Source organism: Mytilus galloprovincialis, chromosome 1 (assembly GCF_965363235.1).
Source record: "Mytilus galloprovincialis chromosome 1, xbMytGall1.hap1.1, whole genome shotgun sequence".
Taxonomy (NCBI): Eukaryota; Metazoa; Mollusca; class Bivalvia; order Mytilida; family Mytilidae; genus Mytilus; species Mytilus galloprovincialis.
The window spans coordinates 104,857,772-104,877,803 of NC_134838.1; the positions used below are offsets into that span (position 1 = coordinate 104,857,772).

Here is a 20,032-nt window from a genome sequence, read left to right on the forward strand (position 1 = left end):
AATAACACCGAACTCCAAAGTAAATTCAAAAAGGGGAACCAAAAGACATCAGACATACATTTTTGTGAAGCGTATCAGTGTGTTATCCTTCAGAACAGACACTTGTAAACCCAATCCCCATAATAAACGTTTGTGTACAATACATCGATTATGTCTAACATATAAGCTTTCAAAGCAATTATTTTTTAAGATACAGTCAAGTACATCTCAACATCATTAGTGATATAAATTAACTATTTGTATATCTTGAATATAAGTCTTTTAATTGATGTATCAGAGTATCATGGAAGAAAAGGACCAATCACAATCACGCATAGACGTGCCTCAATTCTAGAATTTTTCCATCAACAAGCAGCTTGCGAAATTGGTTTTCAAACTACCGACTGTAATGGATACAATCAAACAGGTCAGTACCGTATAATGAGTCTTTCACTATAGCTAATGTTTCATCCGGGCGAGGAGACAAAACCTTTAAAATGGTGCTAGTGAATGAAGAAAGTAAGATAGTATGGTTATACATGATGAGACAAACTAATTTAAAAGACTCCAAGGAGCCTGTATTGGTCAGCTAGTTTTTTTGCGTATTGATGTATACAATGCCACAAGATTATTTAGGTTGAATGGAAACTGTGTGGTCCAAGTTTTTGTGTTGCTGGTAATTTTTGCTTGACAGAGTTTCAGTCTTTTATAGTTTTAAAGATATAAGGTAAAATCACTGAAATTGGTAAAAATTTCATCATTAAAGAAAAATAACTCCCATAGTGAGTCGTTTGACAACTTCTATAATTTTGACTTATTGATAGATCTGATTTTGTTGATCATTTTTCGTATAACTTCAGCTTCTCTCTATTATAGTTTCCACCAGCAAAAGAAATAAGTGTAGAACAAAAGCTGTCATTTAAGGGCAGTAACTCCTTTGAAGAGTTGACTAACGATTTCGGCCGTGTAGACTTACTTGTAGGTCTTTTTATACTGATCATTTTTGTAATTCACAGTTTCTTTCTGTTTTTTTTTTTAATAGTTTTTAAGATAATAGTCAAAATTAAACAAAATGGTGAAAATTCTAATTTAAGGACAATAACTCCTTTCAGAAGTCAACTGACAATTTTTGTCATAAAGAGCTTTTCTTGCTTCAACCACTTTTGCGATTTTAATTGTCTCTCTTCTTGTTATATATAGTTTTCAAGATACAGGCCAAGAACGCAAAAGTGGTAAACATCGTTTTTTAAGGTCAATAACTCACTACTTCGGCCATGTTGACTTATTTGTAGATTTTTTTGTTTGTTTTTGTTTTATCTTTTATGTCAAATCACCTGACATAATAAGCAGTACAGGGCAGCTGACAGAGGGGTCTCTGCTTTTTTTTAACATATCTCATTTGCCAGCGAAAATACGAATGGGTGAAAAATTTACTCCCTGCATATAACATTCTATATAAAAATCTGCATCTGTTTTCAATTAATATTTTACACACCTTGAAGCCTTGCATTTTAATATAAATTTATACTTTTAAATAAAACATATATATAGCAATGTTATTTCAAACCTTGTGTACTGTTTTAAGTTCTTCTCTCGTGAAAGCAAAAACAACCAATTATGAAATCTTTTGTTATTTAAATTTTGTTCCCGGCTTTTTCCAAACTAATTGCTGGTCTAGTTCCGTATTAAATGTTCTATTCCATTTAATTTTACATTTTGAACTGTTACATTTATTGATTATTTTTGTAATGATTTTAATTGTTTTTTTTTTTCTGGGGGAATACATTTTCTTTCCTTATCATTATATTTTGTGATTCTGGATTTTTATGTTATTCAAATTTGTTGCATTACTTGCATTTCTTAGTTCATTAATCCTATCAGTGATTTCTTTATTAGATTGTATTCGCACATCCAGTTACCTTTATATATTAGTTTATCAAGTATTATTTGATTACTATAAAAAGTTTCCGTTTCGATATTCCAAACATCTTTAATTTTGGCGATATGACTCTTGGTAAAGGAAGGGAAGAACAATTTCCCTTTCCATTTTATATTATAGTTACCAAATATGTTCTCTTCAAAAATGCAATTCGGTTATTTTACTATGAAGTTCACACCATGCAAAAACCGCTTTTTGGTAGAAATTTGACATATACTTAATATATAATTCCATTTAGATCTTTACAGGTAGATGTTTACTTGCTGATTATTTTTGCTAGTTTTTTTTTTATCTGATATAGTTTTCAAGATAATGACCAAAATCTTTTTTTTTTTTTTGGAAAAATTGTCATTTAAGGGCAATGACTCCTTTAAAAGGAGAGAGTAGATACCAATGAGACAACCGAAAATTCCAATAAACACAACAACATGGTCGCAAAGAAAAACGACAAGCATATAATTTAAATGCATCGTAAGCTGTACAGACATCGTATGGCCATCGCGCCATCATCGTAATCCATCGTGTAGCCTTCGTGATCCATCTTGTAGGCTTCGGCTGAGATATGAAGCTTAAATACAGTCTTCGGTTAACCTTCGTATGTCCATCTTTTGCTATTGTATATACTTTTGGCACCCTCGTATAGACTTCGTTATTCATCGTACTTGCTTCGGTCACTTTTTGGTATTTTAACGAGATCGGGACCAACTTCGTACGAACTTACAATTTTCGCATTCGGGTGTCCATCGTATATAAAAATCGAGACAGTGTGACGCGGGCATTATTTTTTTAACCTTAATTGGCAACATATTCCAATCTTGTATGCCATTAAAATAAAATGTGTCTTTTTGTTGACTTTTTACTGGAGGAACCCAGAAGTTATATTCACTATTTCGTGTGAAATGGTGATGTAAATGTCTCACCTTTGTAAAATTTGAATACATATAATTTGGACAATGGTGGTAATAAATATTATGTACATGGTTTAATCTCAATTGTTTAACACGATTTTCAATGTTAACATAACCAATACTATTCAATACATTATGGTCAACTTTTGATCTATATCCAGTGTTTTTTATAAATCCTAACACATTTGTTTTGTAATACTTGTAACTTATCTTTATATTTTTTGCTGACACCAGCATACCATGCAGAACAGGCATAGTCAAAATGACATTGAATTAAAGCTGTTACTAAAGTCTTTCTTGATTGTTCTGATAAACATTTTGCCTGTCTGTATAGGAACTTCAATCTTGAATTTATCTTTTGAATAATATTATTTAAAATTTTTTCTCCAGAAAGAGAATTATCTATATTAAGGCCTAAATATTTCACACATTTTTGCGAGGAAATTGTGTGATTATTACAAGTAACATCAAAGTTACGAATTTTGGATAATTTACGTTTTGACCCAAACAGAATAGTTTCTGTTTTCCCAAAATGAAGTGATAATTTATTATCAATCAGCCATTTGCTACAAGATTCAAGCTCCTTACCCAGTTTCTCCGATATAACTTCTGGGTTCTTATGAGAATAAAGTATGGTACTATCATCTGCATATAATAAAATTTTGCAGTCTTTACTAATACTTATAGACATGTCATTAACATAACATAGAAATAAAAGTGGTCCTAAAATACTCCCTTGTGGTACTCCACATGTAATATATCTTAAATCAGATTCAGTACCATTAATACTAACTTTTTGTTGTCTATTACATAAATATGATTCAAACCATTTAGTACATTTGACACCCATTTTTTGTAGTTTGTTACACAATATAAGATGGTCGACAGTGTCAAAGGCTTTTTGTAAATCTAACATTATCATTCCAGTATAAAGTCCCTTAGCAGTATAACATGACCATCCCAGTATAAAGTCCCTTAGCAGTTTATATATACTCTGCCTACTATAATTAAATGTCTTAAAAAGCAGACATATCTTGGACTGAATACCGATGACAATCAACATTTAACTCATTTAAGCTTACAAAATGTGTCAACTATATTTTTGCATTCTTTTAAACACACTTTGTTGTTTCAGGGTTTTGCCCAGTGCAACACACCATCGATAATGGCGAGCGTTGTAGTTCTGCATCATGTTATCTGCGACCAGTCATACGTAGAAATAATTTACAAGTCAGCATAAATAGTCATGTATCAAAGGTAAAATTTATATTTTATAATTAATGTTATTATCTGGGTTTAATACTCTTAAAATCAATTTCTCCTTCAATTTGCAAAATTCCTATTGTTAACAGTCAAGTAAGTCATTCATGCTTTATTGTAAATGAAATCTTAAACTTTTCATATTTGTTGTTTAAAATTGCGATGATATTCATTGTCATATAAGAAAACATTAATATATACAGAAATAATCACAAAATGTACAGTAGTAACTTTTTTTAAAGTGAAATCAACATTTAAGCTGGTGTCATTTATGTAGGAGGACTAGTTAATTTGTTAATAAACGTAAAGAAATATTTAGTTAATCTGTTGAGTCAATGTAAGATATATTTTTTTAATCCGTAGATATTATTTCGAAAAAGAACAGCGATAGGCGTCGAGATTATAAAGTTTGGACGGAGAACTAAGATCTACGCTAGACGGGAAGTAATATTATCAGCTGGTACATTTGGTTCACCACATATTCTACTTTTGTCCGGAATAGGACCGCGAGATCATCTTCAACAGCTAAAGGTGAGTTATTGATACTTCAAAAGTAATGCTACATATGCAAAAATATGATTTTTTTAAATTGTCAAGTATAGGTGTATTATTAGAATCCATTACATTAGTTAATTTTGTAAAGTCTTTTGATCAATTTTAACAGTGATTTAATTTTAAAGAAAAAAGGAGGTATTAAAATAGTAATACATCAATGTCAGTGACTTCAAAAGTGACATTGTATACTGCTTCGTTAAATGAAATATCTCAATATCATACGATGTAAAGATATTTTGAAAATCATCTTTAAAGTTAGATACAGCCCGTAACAGAGAAGTGATCGAATTGATGTTTCTTTACCGTCAAAATTAGCTACGTTACCGACAAACTTAATTGAGTAGTGACCGAACTATTGGTTCTTTAACGTTAAAAAGATTGACCATGCTGACAAACTTTCATGTGTCGATAATCAAGTTTAATATTGATAATATTGAAAATAATTCTAATAATATGAAACAAAATATGTCCATGCACCATTTCGATCGGGCGAAAAGTAGTCATTTCTTCAAAGTCAGAACAGAAAAAAAAGATTTATGGAAGGACGTCTTGATAGTATTATTTCCTAAATTTACAATTTTACCCAAAACTAAAAGAAATATACTGGTAAACAATTAAAAAGGTGTTTGATAGGAATGAAGTCCTTTATTTTTTCGGACTACAATGTGTACCGTATGTGTTATGGATTTGAATTCAATCAATAACTTTGAAATGTTTTCTCATATGTATACACAAAGGGGAGGACTTGTATTTGTACTTCTGTTAGAATATGTCTTCGTCCGTTTCACATGCCAAACTTTTTTCTAGTACAGTTTAAACGGGAAAATTTAGTTGAGATTTTTTTTTAAATATGACAAAATAACGAGCAAAACTATTTCTTGCAATGCCACACACAGAGAATATTTTTTTTAGTAAAAATCAGTAAAAAAAAAATTTCTCCAAAATATACCATGGCCAGGACCTGACAGTTTTTAGCAGTGTACAAATGAAAATCGTCCGGAAAACTGCGCTTGCTGTCATTTTGAGGGATCATGCAACATTTCACCTATTACCCATAAAAAACATAGGTTCTCAATTACCAAAAAAAGTTCTAAAAGATAATTTCAAATCAGAGTAAACATATTAACTTCCTTATATCCAGTCGAATTTGTCTATAGGTTACACAAAGCTGGTTCTTAAAACGTTTGTATCAGGGAAAACATTTTTCTTTGACTTTTAAAACTTGTAGGGGAAACGGATTTCCTAACGATTCACATATAATATTCCGTATTTCTGATTTTTTGTTCGATAACGTAAATTATACGACTTTTTTTATGACTACGTGAACTTGTGCCATTAATTTTTGCTGGTCTTTAGGAAGACAATTTACAATTGTGCAGTGAACGGAGGCACTTATACATAACCTTATAATTCTGTTTGAAAACAAAAATAAATTCCCAATATATAAATATACATGTATGAATATACATGTATTATATGTCGTGTACATGATTGGAATTTGTAGATATAACTACCGCACAGAAAAAGTATCATGGATTTCGAGGCTTTCATATTCAAGGTTTTGAATTCTACCCTTGTTGAAAATATGTGGAGACCTCTACAGTTCCTTTTTTTGTTAAATGGTAAAATTGAAATAATCTCTATGAACAGTTACTTACGTTATTATAATTTAGTTCACCGTTATTTGATATCTTATTTATAAGATGCCCATGGGGCAACACTCGAATCTTCATTCCTTGATTATGACAACCACTAATACTACTTATTACCAGAATTCTACTTCAATGCCCTGATAAGACGACGTACACTACTAGTGGATACTGATTAGCTACCCTTCCAGGGCACCTCGGATCACTGACCCCATTTTTTTTGAAGAGTTTTACGATTTTGTCTAGGAATATTTCATTTTTCAAAGATTTTTTTTTTATACCGCTGAAAGGTCAGACTATCCTTCATTTATAATTTGTTTTAGGAAAGATTGGTGATAATATAAACTATGACGTACGAATCTCGCATAAACACCATCATATGCAGTTATCAAATACCACCTGCGAGATGCATTTCAAGCACATACATGTCAACTGAACAATTGACCTTACAGTAGATGAGCTTTCTTTCATCTTAATGAATGAAGGCAAATAATTACATACAGGTTCTGTTAAAATAGAGATAACTACAGCCAAAAAACACAGAATGATCCTGCGTCATGTCATTTTGTACAGTCGCACCTGTGATTTTTTTTTTTGTCCGTTGCTTCCGTGATATTTAGCCTTCTTAATTTGAAGCCATTTCATGAAAACTCATCGGCATATCTTTTACATTTGTTCTTATAAATACATGTAAGTACAGTAACATTTTTCTTGACATATTACTTGACCTGTTTTGAATGGTCACGATGATATTATTGTACACATTTATTTGAATTGGAATGACACTACACAAGAAGAAAAAAAATAATAAGACAAAGTTCAAAATCTCTTACTTTAGATCCCAGTGCGAGCAAACTTGCCTGTTGGTAAGAACTACAGAGATCAAAATTCCTTGATTTTAACATACTCGATTAACACAACACTTACTTCAAATAGTAACAAGGACGACATTGAAGATAAATTGGAATATATACTCCATAGGAGAGGTATGTAAGCTATTCGTCATAACTTCCATATACTTTTAAATTGGAATCATACATTTTGTAGATAGATATTTTTGCATTATTAAGGTTTAGGTTTCTAATAATACATGCATGTCATTAGATTTGCAAAGTAAGGTAATGTTTAGGCAGAGTTGGTCTATACACCATTCGCACAAAAGTCTTTGAAGCTGCATTTTAGATGGTTTGGGAGTGTAAACAAAAAACGATAGATTTTTTTCATACTTTGCCAAGATGTAGTATATAATGTGATATATATGTTCAAAAATATAATAAAAATGATAGGTCACCGTGCTTGTTTTCAAGCTACAGGTTGTGAAAAAATGACACATTTTGTATGGATTATACAGAGAAGAAGCATCATTTGGTGAATAGAAAGTAAACTAAATAAAATATGAGAAGATATATAGCTCTTATAAAATGCTTTCAAAATATCAAAAGAAAAAAATGGGGTCACCGTACGTCTTTCCTGCTAAAAAATTAAAAAGAAAATGTTCAGTAGATTCCTTTATAAACTACACAATTTCTGAGTTACCTCCACTTAATACGCTAAGTTATTCCTGCATTGAAATTTCCTGACTTGATCGAAAATCTAGACCTATTGTGTTCTGCTATTTTACAATCCAAGATGGCGGAAGACTCCCATACAACCTTTTATGATTTAAATACTTGTTTTAATTGGATTGGAGGTTGTGTTTTATTGTACCGTCAGTACAAATCACGAAATAATCAGATAAAAAATTATTTACTAGTAAATTTGAGAAAACAATGGACATACACACAAAGACAAAAACTGTATAGTCGAAATTAATCAATAAATATTGGAACAAAAATGGAGACAAAAGATGTCATTTGAAAGTTAAAAATGACATTTGACATGTATACACATTAGCAAAGATATAAACCAGAAGTATATATGCATCATATAAACACAAAAGAAATACGAAGGTGCCCTTGACAGGTTAGAACCGACAACATTGAAAAGTGTGCGTCAATTTAGCTGAATCTGACGCCTCTTGTTGAGATAGTCCCGTGCTTTATGCAATAACTCTGTGAAGGGTCCATTGTTGGCCTTTTGTTAGGGAAAATGTCTACCCTATCAAATATATTTTTTTTGTTCAATGACAGTCTAGATTGTGTCCTTCAGTGCAGTTGGCTTATTTTGTGGAACCTACCTAGTTGATTTCTCTTTGATATTTTCTTTTCCTGAATATGCATGGAATATTTTCCATAACACGTTAAGCTCACTGTAGCCAATCCATGGAAAATTGCGTTTTTCTGATAAAAACAACTGGACATCATCCTGGTCATATGTTGAATAAACAGTCCCTTAACCATGCGGCAATGTAATTTGAAAATAAAATTGCGATGGCATGGAAGTCTCATTAAAATACATTGTAGATATCTTTAACGCTGCCTTCAAATTCATTGGCTATATTAGGTGACTAATTTTTTTTTTTGTGGATGAAGACGGAGTACCCGGACAGATACGCCGAGGTACCTTCGAGTATTACATTTTAAACATAGCATCATTTATATGCCTTTTATTTATAGATCAAACTCATCAGCGTTTTTCGTCGTTTGGAGTTAGAATCTTTATATATTATATATAGAAAAACTCTTAACGAATGCAATCATATCTATTTGACAAGTTTTGCAATAACAAAAACATTTCAATTTTTATTGAGGACGATACAGTTCAACAATTGATGGACATGTGTTTTCAAAGATTCCTATTAAAGGCCCAACGAAAGCCTACCCAGATATACAGATTGAGTTTCTTAGAAGTCCAGCAGACATTGGCGGAAACCAAGGTGCTTTAATTAACGAGGTAAAAACAAAAGAATAACGTAAGGTTTGTGCAATTGCATTACAAAGATGTTTAAAAGAAAACTTCCATCGCTATGATTGGCAGACAAATGCCATGTGGTGTTCAAAAGTGATGTTTTATTCCATAGCTAAATGCAACAATCATGACCGCATGTTGTCTCCGGGCCAAAGTTATCATAATGTTGTAAAAATATTTAAACAAAACAATCAAAAAAGTCTGATTTAGCTCGTATTTTTGTATGTTTTAGCATTAATATGAAGTTATAAGAATTGAACTATTCTTTTTGTAGCTTTTAGGGTTATAAAAGCGTTCAACGTGCGCACATTTTTTTCTCGGTCAGTGTATTTTCAACCGAATAATACTACAAAGAGAATTCTGAAATTCTTAAATACATTGCGCAAAGAATTACATTCAGTATTATAGAATATTGGTCCAGCAATATTACAACTGCAGTGCTATATTGTTTACCAAATATGACAATTAGCTACATTGTAGAAAATGGTAGATATCCATGTCATCATTTCTGTTATTACTCTATACATATATTCGGTTATATTCTACCAAAAAATATGCGTTCATGCCACTAAAAGATTACGTGTCGAATTGATGATATTTTATTTTATCACACCTCACATGCCTTAATTATGCCAATATGTGTAACATTAGAAAATAATTGGTTTATGCCAAGTTTAAAAATTTTAGATCGACTCAATTGAGGCCGAAATTTATTATGCATTTAGTTTTAACATGTTTAATATACACTTATAATTTGATACAAAAAATATCTTTATATTAGATAAGACGTGAGCTTGAACCTAGAAAACCTGAGTATGGATTTTCATTAATTTTATTCTCCCTACACCCAGAGAGTACAGGGTTTCTAAAGCTAAGGAGTAGGAACCCAATGGTGTCGCCAATGATAAATCCAAATACATTCTCTCAACCTGATGATGTATCAAAGTTAATTTCAGGTAAACGTTGATTAATCTATCAAACATTGATTTATAAAAAAATAGATTTTGCAAATCCAAGTTCACATGTGTCTATCCATTTATCAAATACTTTAATAAGAACATATGCTACATGTAGTACAGTCGGCAATTAGCAGCCCATATGCGGCATATCCCTTTTGATACGCCTTTAATAAGTGCTTCTCGTGCAACCCGGGCTAATATAGGGTTATCAATATTTTGCTCGAATTGATGGAAGATTTAAACAAATCATTATTTTTTCTATTTGATTTTCTGGTTTTCTACATCAGGTTAAAATATTAAAATATTAATAAAAGATTAGAATAGTCAGCCGTTAAACGATTGGTTTTCTAAAACGTGTTTGCTTCATCTAAATAAAGAATGGTTTCCTTTGTAAAGTGCCATACGTGTTCGATGCTAACCCAAAAGTTCGATAATTGACCTATCAGGATCGAAGTTATGCATTATTTAATAAAAATGTAATACTTTGCAAGCACAAACAATGTAACCCTTGTTTAATTTCAAATACACCATGCCCGCCATGAATAACTTTGAAAGTATACCACTTATATAAAATGTGTTTTAACCTGCTTTAATAAGATAGTTCTAAGATGGTATGAAACATGAGGATTATTATGTTTTTAATTACAATGTTTTTGGGGGCTAAACTATTGGAAGTAGTGATACATTAGGTTTTATTTAAGTTAAACAAGTGTTGACACAGATGAGTGGGGATAGTATGTTTGGATGTTTGACAGTGTCTTATGATTAAAAGTTCTATGTTTTCCTATATGGTGTTATTACCTGTGTTGCACGATGACAACCAACCTGAGCATTAGGAGTATTGTTTATTCAATATTTAGTTTTTATGTTCAAGACGGGCATGGAAGAGACAGTAATTACATTAGTTACCAAATGATTATGATAGAATATATTCCACATCTTTGATTTTGGATACATTTTGTAACTAGGAGAGCAACACATAATAGGCTCATTTTTTCATGTTGTTTTTTTTTCTAAATGGGAGATGATATATAGATTTGATAACATGATATAAGGAGCCTGTAATTCCGTGGTTGTCGTTTGTTTGTGTGTTACATATTTGCTTTTCGTTTATTTTTTTGTACATAAATAAGGCCGTTTGTTTTCTCGTTTAAATTGTTTTACATTGTCATTTCGGAGCCTTTTATAGCTGATAATGGGGTATTGGCTTTGCTCATTGTTGATGGCCATATGGTGACCTAGTTGTAGTTGTTAATTTCTTTGTCATTTTGATCTTTTGTGGAGAATTGTTTCATTGGCAATCATACCACATCTTTTTTTTTATATGTATTTGCTTACTATTTGTATGGTTATATTTATATTATTTTGTGGTGGATCATCAGTATCATTAGTAAAAAAAATTGTTAAAATAATCCTCTGATTAGAATACATTTATTGGTTTTTAGTAATGACAATGCCTGACATGTTGCTTGGGGCTAGATGATCTAGGAAGTAAACCTTTGTGCTGATTTTTATCAATTCTTTGATAATATCTCCTTCAAATCTGGTCGAAACAAAGAAAAATTTTGACCAATATGACAATGATTTCACCAAAAGAACCTTTGCTTCAAAGACTCATATTAAACTGCTCCAAAAGTAATCTGATAGCTTGCCCATGTACCAATACAGTATTTGTTGTGGTATGAAAGTGTAGTAATTAACATTTACTGTAACAATGTTAATTCACACAAATTAAGAAATAAACAAATGAATGAAAAATGTTGAACATGTACAATGAAATATAGTTTTTAAAATCGATTTAATAGGCCAGATAGGCTTTATAATTTTTTTTGTTACTAAAAATAATCGGTGCCTGAGGTCTAATATTTTCGCAACTGCATGGTGAACTCTTTTTTATACAGATGCTGAGATAGATTTATTATATATCTTTTTATAAAACTAAAACTGTTTCAATGGCTATGGTTATCAGGGTTTTAATGCTTAGACTTAAATTTAAACCACACACGTGCTTTGTACCCCCTTGTTTTAATTACGGTACATGTATAGTACTGCTTTTTTTACTGATTTATTATGTGTACCTGTTTTTTTAATTTTGATTAAATTAATATTTATCTTTGAAATTTGAGTTGTCTTTTTCATTTTGATATCGTTTTTGAAAAACATGTCTCTTGATGTCTTACATGTTATAAATCTTCCGCATAAACTGTGATCCATTATTATCAGTCTTTCGAAATAGTATTCATATATCATTGTTAAAATTGAAATATTCATACTTGTTTTTGTGCTTTATTGCAAATGTCTATTATCTGAATTTGCAAATTACTTGTCTATAAAATAGAATAGAAAAAAATCAATGTCCATAACTTAACAAAGTTGTCTCATGCTAATAAAATATCTATATATTTTATCCCCGGGCGCTATATTTTCTTCTCCGGACGCTTTTTCTATTCCCCGGACGCTTTTTCTTCACCCGGGCGCTCCCGGGTGCATTTTAGTAGGACCCAATCATTCAGTATCTAGCAACTATCAATTTGCTTCATGCACAAATTAATATAGGTTGAGTGCCCCTCTGTTGGAAATAAGAACACACCTCCACCTAATTTTAGTCAACTGATGAACAAACATTCAAAAATATAAAATGTTATCCAAGACTTGTCAGTGTCTATTTGCCACTGAATCAGTGATATATGTACACATAATTATATACTTGTAAGACTAAAATTTTAAAGTACATATGTAACACTCCCAAACGTGTCCTTCCCCCCCCCCCCCCCCAAACGTGTCCGATTTCCCCAAACGTGTCTATTCTTCCCAAATGTGTCCATAATATTCAATATTCCCCAAACGTGTCCGATTTTAGAACCCCCAAACGTGCCCGATACTATTGTTATTCGCCCAAACGTGCCCACTTTTAAACGCCCGAACGTCTGGCGTCTTTTAGCGCTAACACATGTCCTAAACGCGACATCAATAACGTTCACGGCAGTTCTGTGATGGGGGACACAGTTGATGAAGTGGTAATTTATTAGCATTAACTTGTTCAATGCCGGTTGTTAATGATTATCATTACTGAAATTTTAATATGTAACATATGCATTACAAGTATTTCATGCTCATTTAAAGCGAACATACAAATAATTCAGGTACAGTTCAATTAATCGTTTACTATGTAAATTATTTTATACTAATAAACTCCGATGATGCCTTTTATATTAATCAGAATATCGCACGGTGGGCTTTCAGTCGAATTGACCTCCCATCTTTTTTTAACAGTTCTAATTTTTAATAAATTTTAGGATACGAGCGTCACTAAAGACACACGAACAAGAGAAATAACGTCCAGTGCCAAATATTTCATTCGTTATTTGAACGATATCATATTAACGATATATACTGTAGATAGGTTATATTATCAAACCGGGAATTTATTATTGGGCATTAATTTTTACGGTTATTTGGGATGACCACTAATCTAAAGAAAAATATATGCGAGTAAAGACCGATTTGTTTATGACTTCAGTAAGAAACTACTTCAATGTCTGTTATGTAATATAGAGGCCGTTTCAAATAAAAGTTGCACAAATTAAAAAAAATGATGCCTTCCAAAATACAACGTATGGCACATTATATAGAGTGAAATGCTACAAACATTTTAATGCGCATAGAAAAAGAATTTAAGTAATTTTTTTTATCTTTTAATGAAATAGTAAAAGATCGTAAAATGAGTATACAATGATAATAATAATAAAAAAACAACACACAAATAACCTACGTTTTTATAATATGAACACGAATGATAGTTCCAGTAAAATAAAAAGCTTGGTATGGACACGATTGGGGGTTTATTAAAAAATGTACACGTTTGAGCGTTTATACAAGTGACACGCTTTGGCGCCCTTTGACAACTAGACATGTTTTTGCAGTTCAGTGACGTCGATGTGGACACGTTTGGGGGAATCGGACACGTTTGGGGGGAAGGACACGTTTCTGAGTGTTACACATATATAAGACTAAAACTGGCATTCGGTCTTTACTGACAACTCCAAGTCATTTTCAAATCTGACTTCATGATAAAATAAGATTCCATATCTGCATGTACTACCAATGAAAATCAAATATCCCTCTTGTAGACTAGCATTGAAATCCCAGTTTTCTAAAATGGTAGCTAGGGGGAACCTTAAACTAAAAAAATTGAAACAATAAATCAAAAGCATGTACACGTAATAATATATATTCTCCAAAATTCGCTATATTTTTCTTTTTTTTTTGTCTTCTGTTCGAGACTGTATTTTGACCTCTAGATGTTTTTCAATTACATTCAGTTTGGTGTGGGTAGATGTTTGATTGATGTACATATTACAACCAGATGCTCCACAGGGTGCAGCTTTATACGACCGCAGAGGTCGAACCCGGAACAGTTCGGGAACCCCAAGAATTCAATTTTTGAAGAAATCTAATAAAGGAGCTCCAATAATTCAATTTTTGATAAAATCAAACAAAGTTTAATTTTGAACCCTTTTGGCCTCTATTTCCTAAACTGTTGGGACCAAAACTCCAAAAATCAATCCCAACCTTCCTCTTGAGGTTATTAACCTTGTGTTTAAATGTCATTGATTTCTATTCACTTATAGTAAAGTTATTGTGCGAAAACCATGAAAAATGCTTATTTGGACCCTTTTAGTTTTATTTAGACTTACCTTCTAATTCTATATTAAAAGTTACAACTCAGAACTGGAACAATATGACACGATGTCTAATTGACTTCGACTACTGATATGCAAACCTTAAAACAGACATAAAAATATCATAAAATAGTGATTGAAAAATTGATTGCACTTTGAATATATACTTCAGACACGTGTTACATGAGCCGGTTTGTTTACAAATAATAATGTCACGTGCTCGCGCACTGACGTCACAATTTGCATCGATCTTGCAATACACTACACAGTTCACTCATACAGAACCAATTATCATGCAAACATGCATAATACAGAAATAATGCATGTACAGTTTTAGAAAAAAATAGTTCATTAAATAGATTAGATTTTCACTTTTGACACGAATAGGTCGGGTTGACATTTCCGTCATCGGGGATAATTTTGAGATAAATGGGATTAAACTGACCGTCAAAAATGTGGTTCATTCAACCTGTGCCAACATTTTGAAATTTAGGTATAAAATTGTATGAAAAAATGTTGGCATAGGTTGAATAATTTTTTACAGATTAAGTGTTATAAAAACATAAATGATTAATTAGGGGCTAATCAATCTGCAACCATTTTAAATCTAGCGTTAAAGTATACTCAATATCCAATTCCTTTTACAAGTAATATAGCTAGTAAAAATGTAAGTAATTGTGTGTGTTGAGGATCTCTATTTCATATAGGAATTAGTTTAAAATTAATATACATGTAATGAATTAATGGGTAAAGAAAAGGATTTTATAATTTTTTTAAAAGAACAATAATCTAGTCGTATTAAAAGTTTATCAGTGTTCTGGTGAATAAAATAAAAAAAAATATGATAAAAAATTTTAATTTTATTTAAAATACGTTCCTTCAAATACAATGAAATACAACATTATTGAAACTCGTGTATTTCATAAATACTGACTCATGTAAAATATCTATTATAAATGTTCACTATTAATTCCTACACGTACAGAGAATAAGATAAATTTCACTTATACGATTGTCTCAAAAGTCATAGTATAAGCAGAGACATAATATAATTATTGTAGTTTATGTCTCTGGTATAAGATATGATGCTGCATCTGTCCAATCAACTGATGTCGTTTTGTTTTCCTTTGGTCTCTAGGGCAAGTTTTACAAAACTATCTCAGGAGTAAGACATGTCTTAGCGTGGTTTTACGGTATATTCTAGTCCTGAGAGTGTTTCACAAAGTGTTCCTAAATTTGGACATCTTTAAGTTGGTCACAAAGTAAGGACTACACGAGAGGATTCTTATGATGGTCTTTGGATAGTCACAAATGTGTTGATATAAATTACACTCATTTTTTATATTAATTTTGCAAATTATCTTATTCTTACATCATGTATCTAATTATCAATTCGGATGATAGAGTTCCAAGTTAGAGGCACAAAATGTCTATAATTCTCACAACCCAATATAATGAATAAAAAAACACGGAATACTTTTCAAACCTAAAAAAAAGTAAATAAAGGGTGCACTAACCCACTGGAAAGACACTGCCTATAAATGAACCAAAAAATCATTCTATTTGATATCTATCTTAAATTTTATATTGCAAAATTAAAGTAATTTTAAAAAGTTTCTGTTGAAGTATGGTATATTTGCATATTTTGTTGCTTGTTGATCGCGAAGTATGTTTCATATTAAATACAACAAAATTATGAACACAAATTATCAAAAAAATTGCACAAATGTAAGCTTTTTACTTATTTTTTCTTAAGTGTTGTTATATTTAAGTGTTTAATTTTAAAAATTTAGTCATTTTTTTTTATTGTTGATTTAACATTTGATTCAACAAAAAGGTTCTATTTTACAATTATGTCATTTTTTTTAGATTTTTTTGTATTATTCCATTTTAACTACAACATAATTTTGCAAATACTTTATTTTTGTTTCTGAATGTTAAAAGAGTAATATTTAATGCTGAAATATACTGACTGTATTTTACCTTTAATTAATTAATAATTGTTATAACAACACCTATTGTATTTTGTTTGTAGGCATAGGTCGAATATATTTTATCAAATGTTGACATAGGTCTAGAGAAGCACATCTCGAGAACCTTAACATTAATTAGCCATACTTACCACAATTACTCCATATTGTTAACTCTATGTAAATGAAATTTCATAATGATTACGATAAATAATTTTGATGATGGCAATGATCACTGCTGGTTAAATTGGCGCTAAAAATATTTTTACTCCTATTGCTTTACGTAATAAAACTGTATGGAATTGAATTTGACTAAATAAAGTTCAGCATAAAAAAAAACGTGAATATGCAGATGCATGACTATATTTCTGATAAAGTGTGTATATATTTCTGTAAACGAAGTTGCCTGTATACTTCACTAAGGATTAAATTTAAGAGCAAGGAGATCTCTATTTGTGAATCGGTTTATTAACCCCTTTGAATCCAGGGTCGACGTTCAAGATATTAATTAACGGATTTTTTTTGCGTTGCGTTTACATCATTGAGGCCATCTAATTTTATTGCGGGGTTTCACATATTTAAATCTGAATTATAGAAAAAAATGGAATGTTGTTAGCAGAATCGAAACAGAAAATGATGAACACTTGATTATTTTCAGCAATACATAAATTGGATTTAGGGTCTGTGTATTCACATTATTTGCAAAACTCTCCTTATTCCTGTGAAGCGTGTGCTTTACATCGAGGCTTGCTATGCTTTATATCGACGCAACAGTATACTTCAACCAATCAGGGAATGTTTATTAGGGTCATTCGACCTATTTTAACTCAGATTTCGGCACATTTTAATCGAAACTATAGAAAAATGGAATATTGTCAGTACATATAAAATAGAACATGATGAATACTTTTAGCTGAAGATGAATTGGATGGGGGTTCTGTGTATTCACACTATTTGTACAACTCTCCTTACTGATGCCATATTTTGGAATTTCCGTGACCTAAATGGTTCGCGAAAATTAATATTTTTATATATATATAGTATAGTGATCAGCGTTGATCAATTAATTTTGACTGTTTAAAATTTTCTTGTGCGCTAATCCGGAAAAACATACAATCAGATGATATATATCAAAATAAAATATGAACCTAAATGCTTCTTTCCGTTCCATTACATTTACATTGAACGTCAATTATTTTTATAGGAATCCGTCTCGTGCAAAGTTTTGAAAGAACAAAAGCATGGAAAAGTCTTGATGCAAGGTTTATTCGGATGGATACCACAAACCATTGTGATAAGCTACCATTTAACACAGATGCTTATTGGGACTGTATTATGAGACATTTTGCAGACAGCGGTTGGCATCAAACCAGTACTTGTAGAATGGGTGCAAAGTCGGACCCAACCACTGTGGTTGACCCTTATTTACGGTAAGCAATTTGTGACAATAAGAATGTCTGTAAATAACAACTTACTTTTGTTACCAACTTAATGTTCGATATATTTGTAAGTGCAATTCACTTGTACTTTTTAGCTTTATATGAGTAGCTTCGTTTTCAAATTCTATGAAGTGTAATATTAATTTTTAGGTGGTAGTTTAATTTTGAAACGTAACTGCTATACAAAAGATACCAATTAAAAAAAAACATTAAAAAATCGTAAATCAAAAGATAGAAAACATGTTGCCAAAAGAAGAAGACAAAATGACAAACAGTAAAACATAAGACCTTAAATAGAGCACATGAATCTCATCAACACATGTGCCCCGGAAAGGTAAACAGCTCCTGCTGCATAGTTCAATCCGCTCTGTTGCAGAGTTGAATAGAAACATGAGAAAGCCAAGAAAAAAACAAAGCATTTTACCAAGGTTTTTTTTTAATTTTTAATGAGATCCATTATGTATTTTATTTGACAGAGTAAAAGATATAAGAAATTTGAGAGTGGTTGATGCATCTGTGATGAGAAATCTTCCATCTGGCAACACACATGCTCCAACTGTGATGATTGCTGAAAAGGCAGCAGATCTTATTAAACGAGCACGGAAATATTAAATAAAAAACATACATGTTGATTGTTTTAAATTTGTACCTCGGATAAACATTAATTACTGTAATGGCCTGTCCATTAAGTTTAACCGACGATTGGGCTCAAGCAACAAGACTATCAGGTGCTGATAATTTATTCTCAAACCAATCTAACAAATGGTAAAAAGCTGAAAAACAAATAAAATACAATTTTTACAATGTGTTCAATTAGTGTTATTAAAACGAAATGTCAAAGGTAATAGATAGCACAGTCCGTTGAATGCAAGAAAATGTTGTACTTTCAAGAACGGTAAATTCCAGGTATTTCACGGAGAAAAGGTTCAAATATGTAGAGAGCAATTTGAAGGGTTCAAATACAATGTTATAGAATTAACTCACTCTGTGGTTAGCCACGAATTGTGTCCAAGATGACGTTTGTCCTTTGAATGTTTTTTAGTACTGGTATGACCTTGCAATTTTCAGTTTTAGATACGTGTGAGAGAGGGAAAGGTAGCGACGGCACGATGTTTTAACGTTCTCATAAGGTTAAAGATGAATAATCCTCCTAGACTGGAACACATAAATAGATTAAGAATATAATCAAACGAACTTTATAAATTACGGAACGGTCTAACAGAATACTCCCCGTCTGATGTCTATCTGATGTCACTATTCCATAAATATAACACATATGAATGTCACTTTATAAATCCAAGATATATGCAAATAATTACACAGGGTTGTTCTCTACAAGAAGAATCATGTCCACGATAGGTCGTGTGTAGGTTGTGGCTTTTCCATTTACGGTTACTCGCACTTCTGATTTACGGACATGTTCATCGGAACTTTTGAATGAGTTCACTATAATTCCAACGGGCCATTGGGTACGGCAAAGGTTTTTGTCCTTTAGAAGATTGACGTCTCCTACGATGAGATCACGGCGGTCTTCGGTCCATTTTCGTCGTTGTAGTAACGGCAGGTACTCTTTCCTCCAACGGTACCAGAAAACACTGGCAAGAGCCTGTACTCGTCTCCATTCGCAAGACACAGATCTCGTTTATCGAATTCTCCAAGATGATCTGAGGTGAATATGTAGTCTGTTTTCTGTGTCAATAACATAGCCGGAGTTAATATTAACGGATTCTCTGGATCTGTTGATACCGGTACCAATGGTCTAGAGTTCACTATTGCTGAAACTTCTGCCATTAGTGTGTTGAGCACATCATGTGTTAGGCTTCTTCCGGCTGCATTTAGAAGCAT

General features: G+C 31.6%; 1 protein-coding gene across 3 annotated transcripts in view; it reads left to right on the forward strand.

The window, feature by feature from the left end:
* The window catches only part of LOC143048522 (glucose dehydrogenase [FAD, quinone]-like), a 38,405-nt gene extending 19,586 nt beyond the window's left edge, over positions 1-18,819 (forward strand). For all 3 annotated transcript variants that reach the window (XM_076222233.1, XM_076222223.1, XM_076222242.1), the window contains 8 exons: positions 278-406; positions 3,962-4,083; positions 4,450-4,617; positions 7,129-7,276; positions 8,980-9,122; positions 9,919-10,093; positions 17,953-18,178; positions 18,664-18,819. In XM_076222233.1, coding sequence (XP_076078348.1) covers positions 278-406; positions 3,962-4,083; positions 4,450-4,617; positions 7,129-7,276; positions 8,980-9,122; positions 9,919-10,093; positions 17,953-18,178; positions 18,664-18,799 — 1,247 coding nt within the window. In that variant the 3' untranslated portion in view covers positions 18,800-18,819. The remainder of the gene's footprint in view (positions 1-277; positions 407-3,961; positions 4,084-4,449; positions 4,618-7,128; positions 7,277-8,979; positions 9,123-9,918; positions 10,094-17,952; positions 18,179-18,663) is intronic.
* Positions 18,820-20,032: the final 1,213 nt, after the last annotated feature.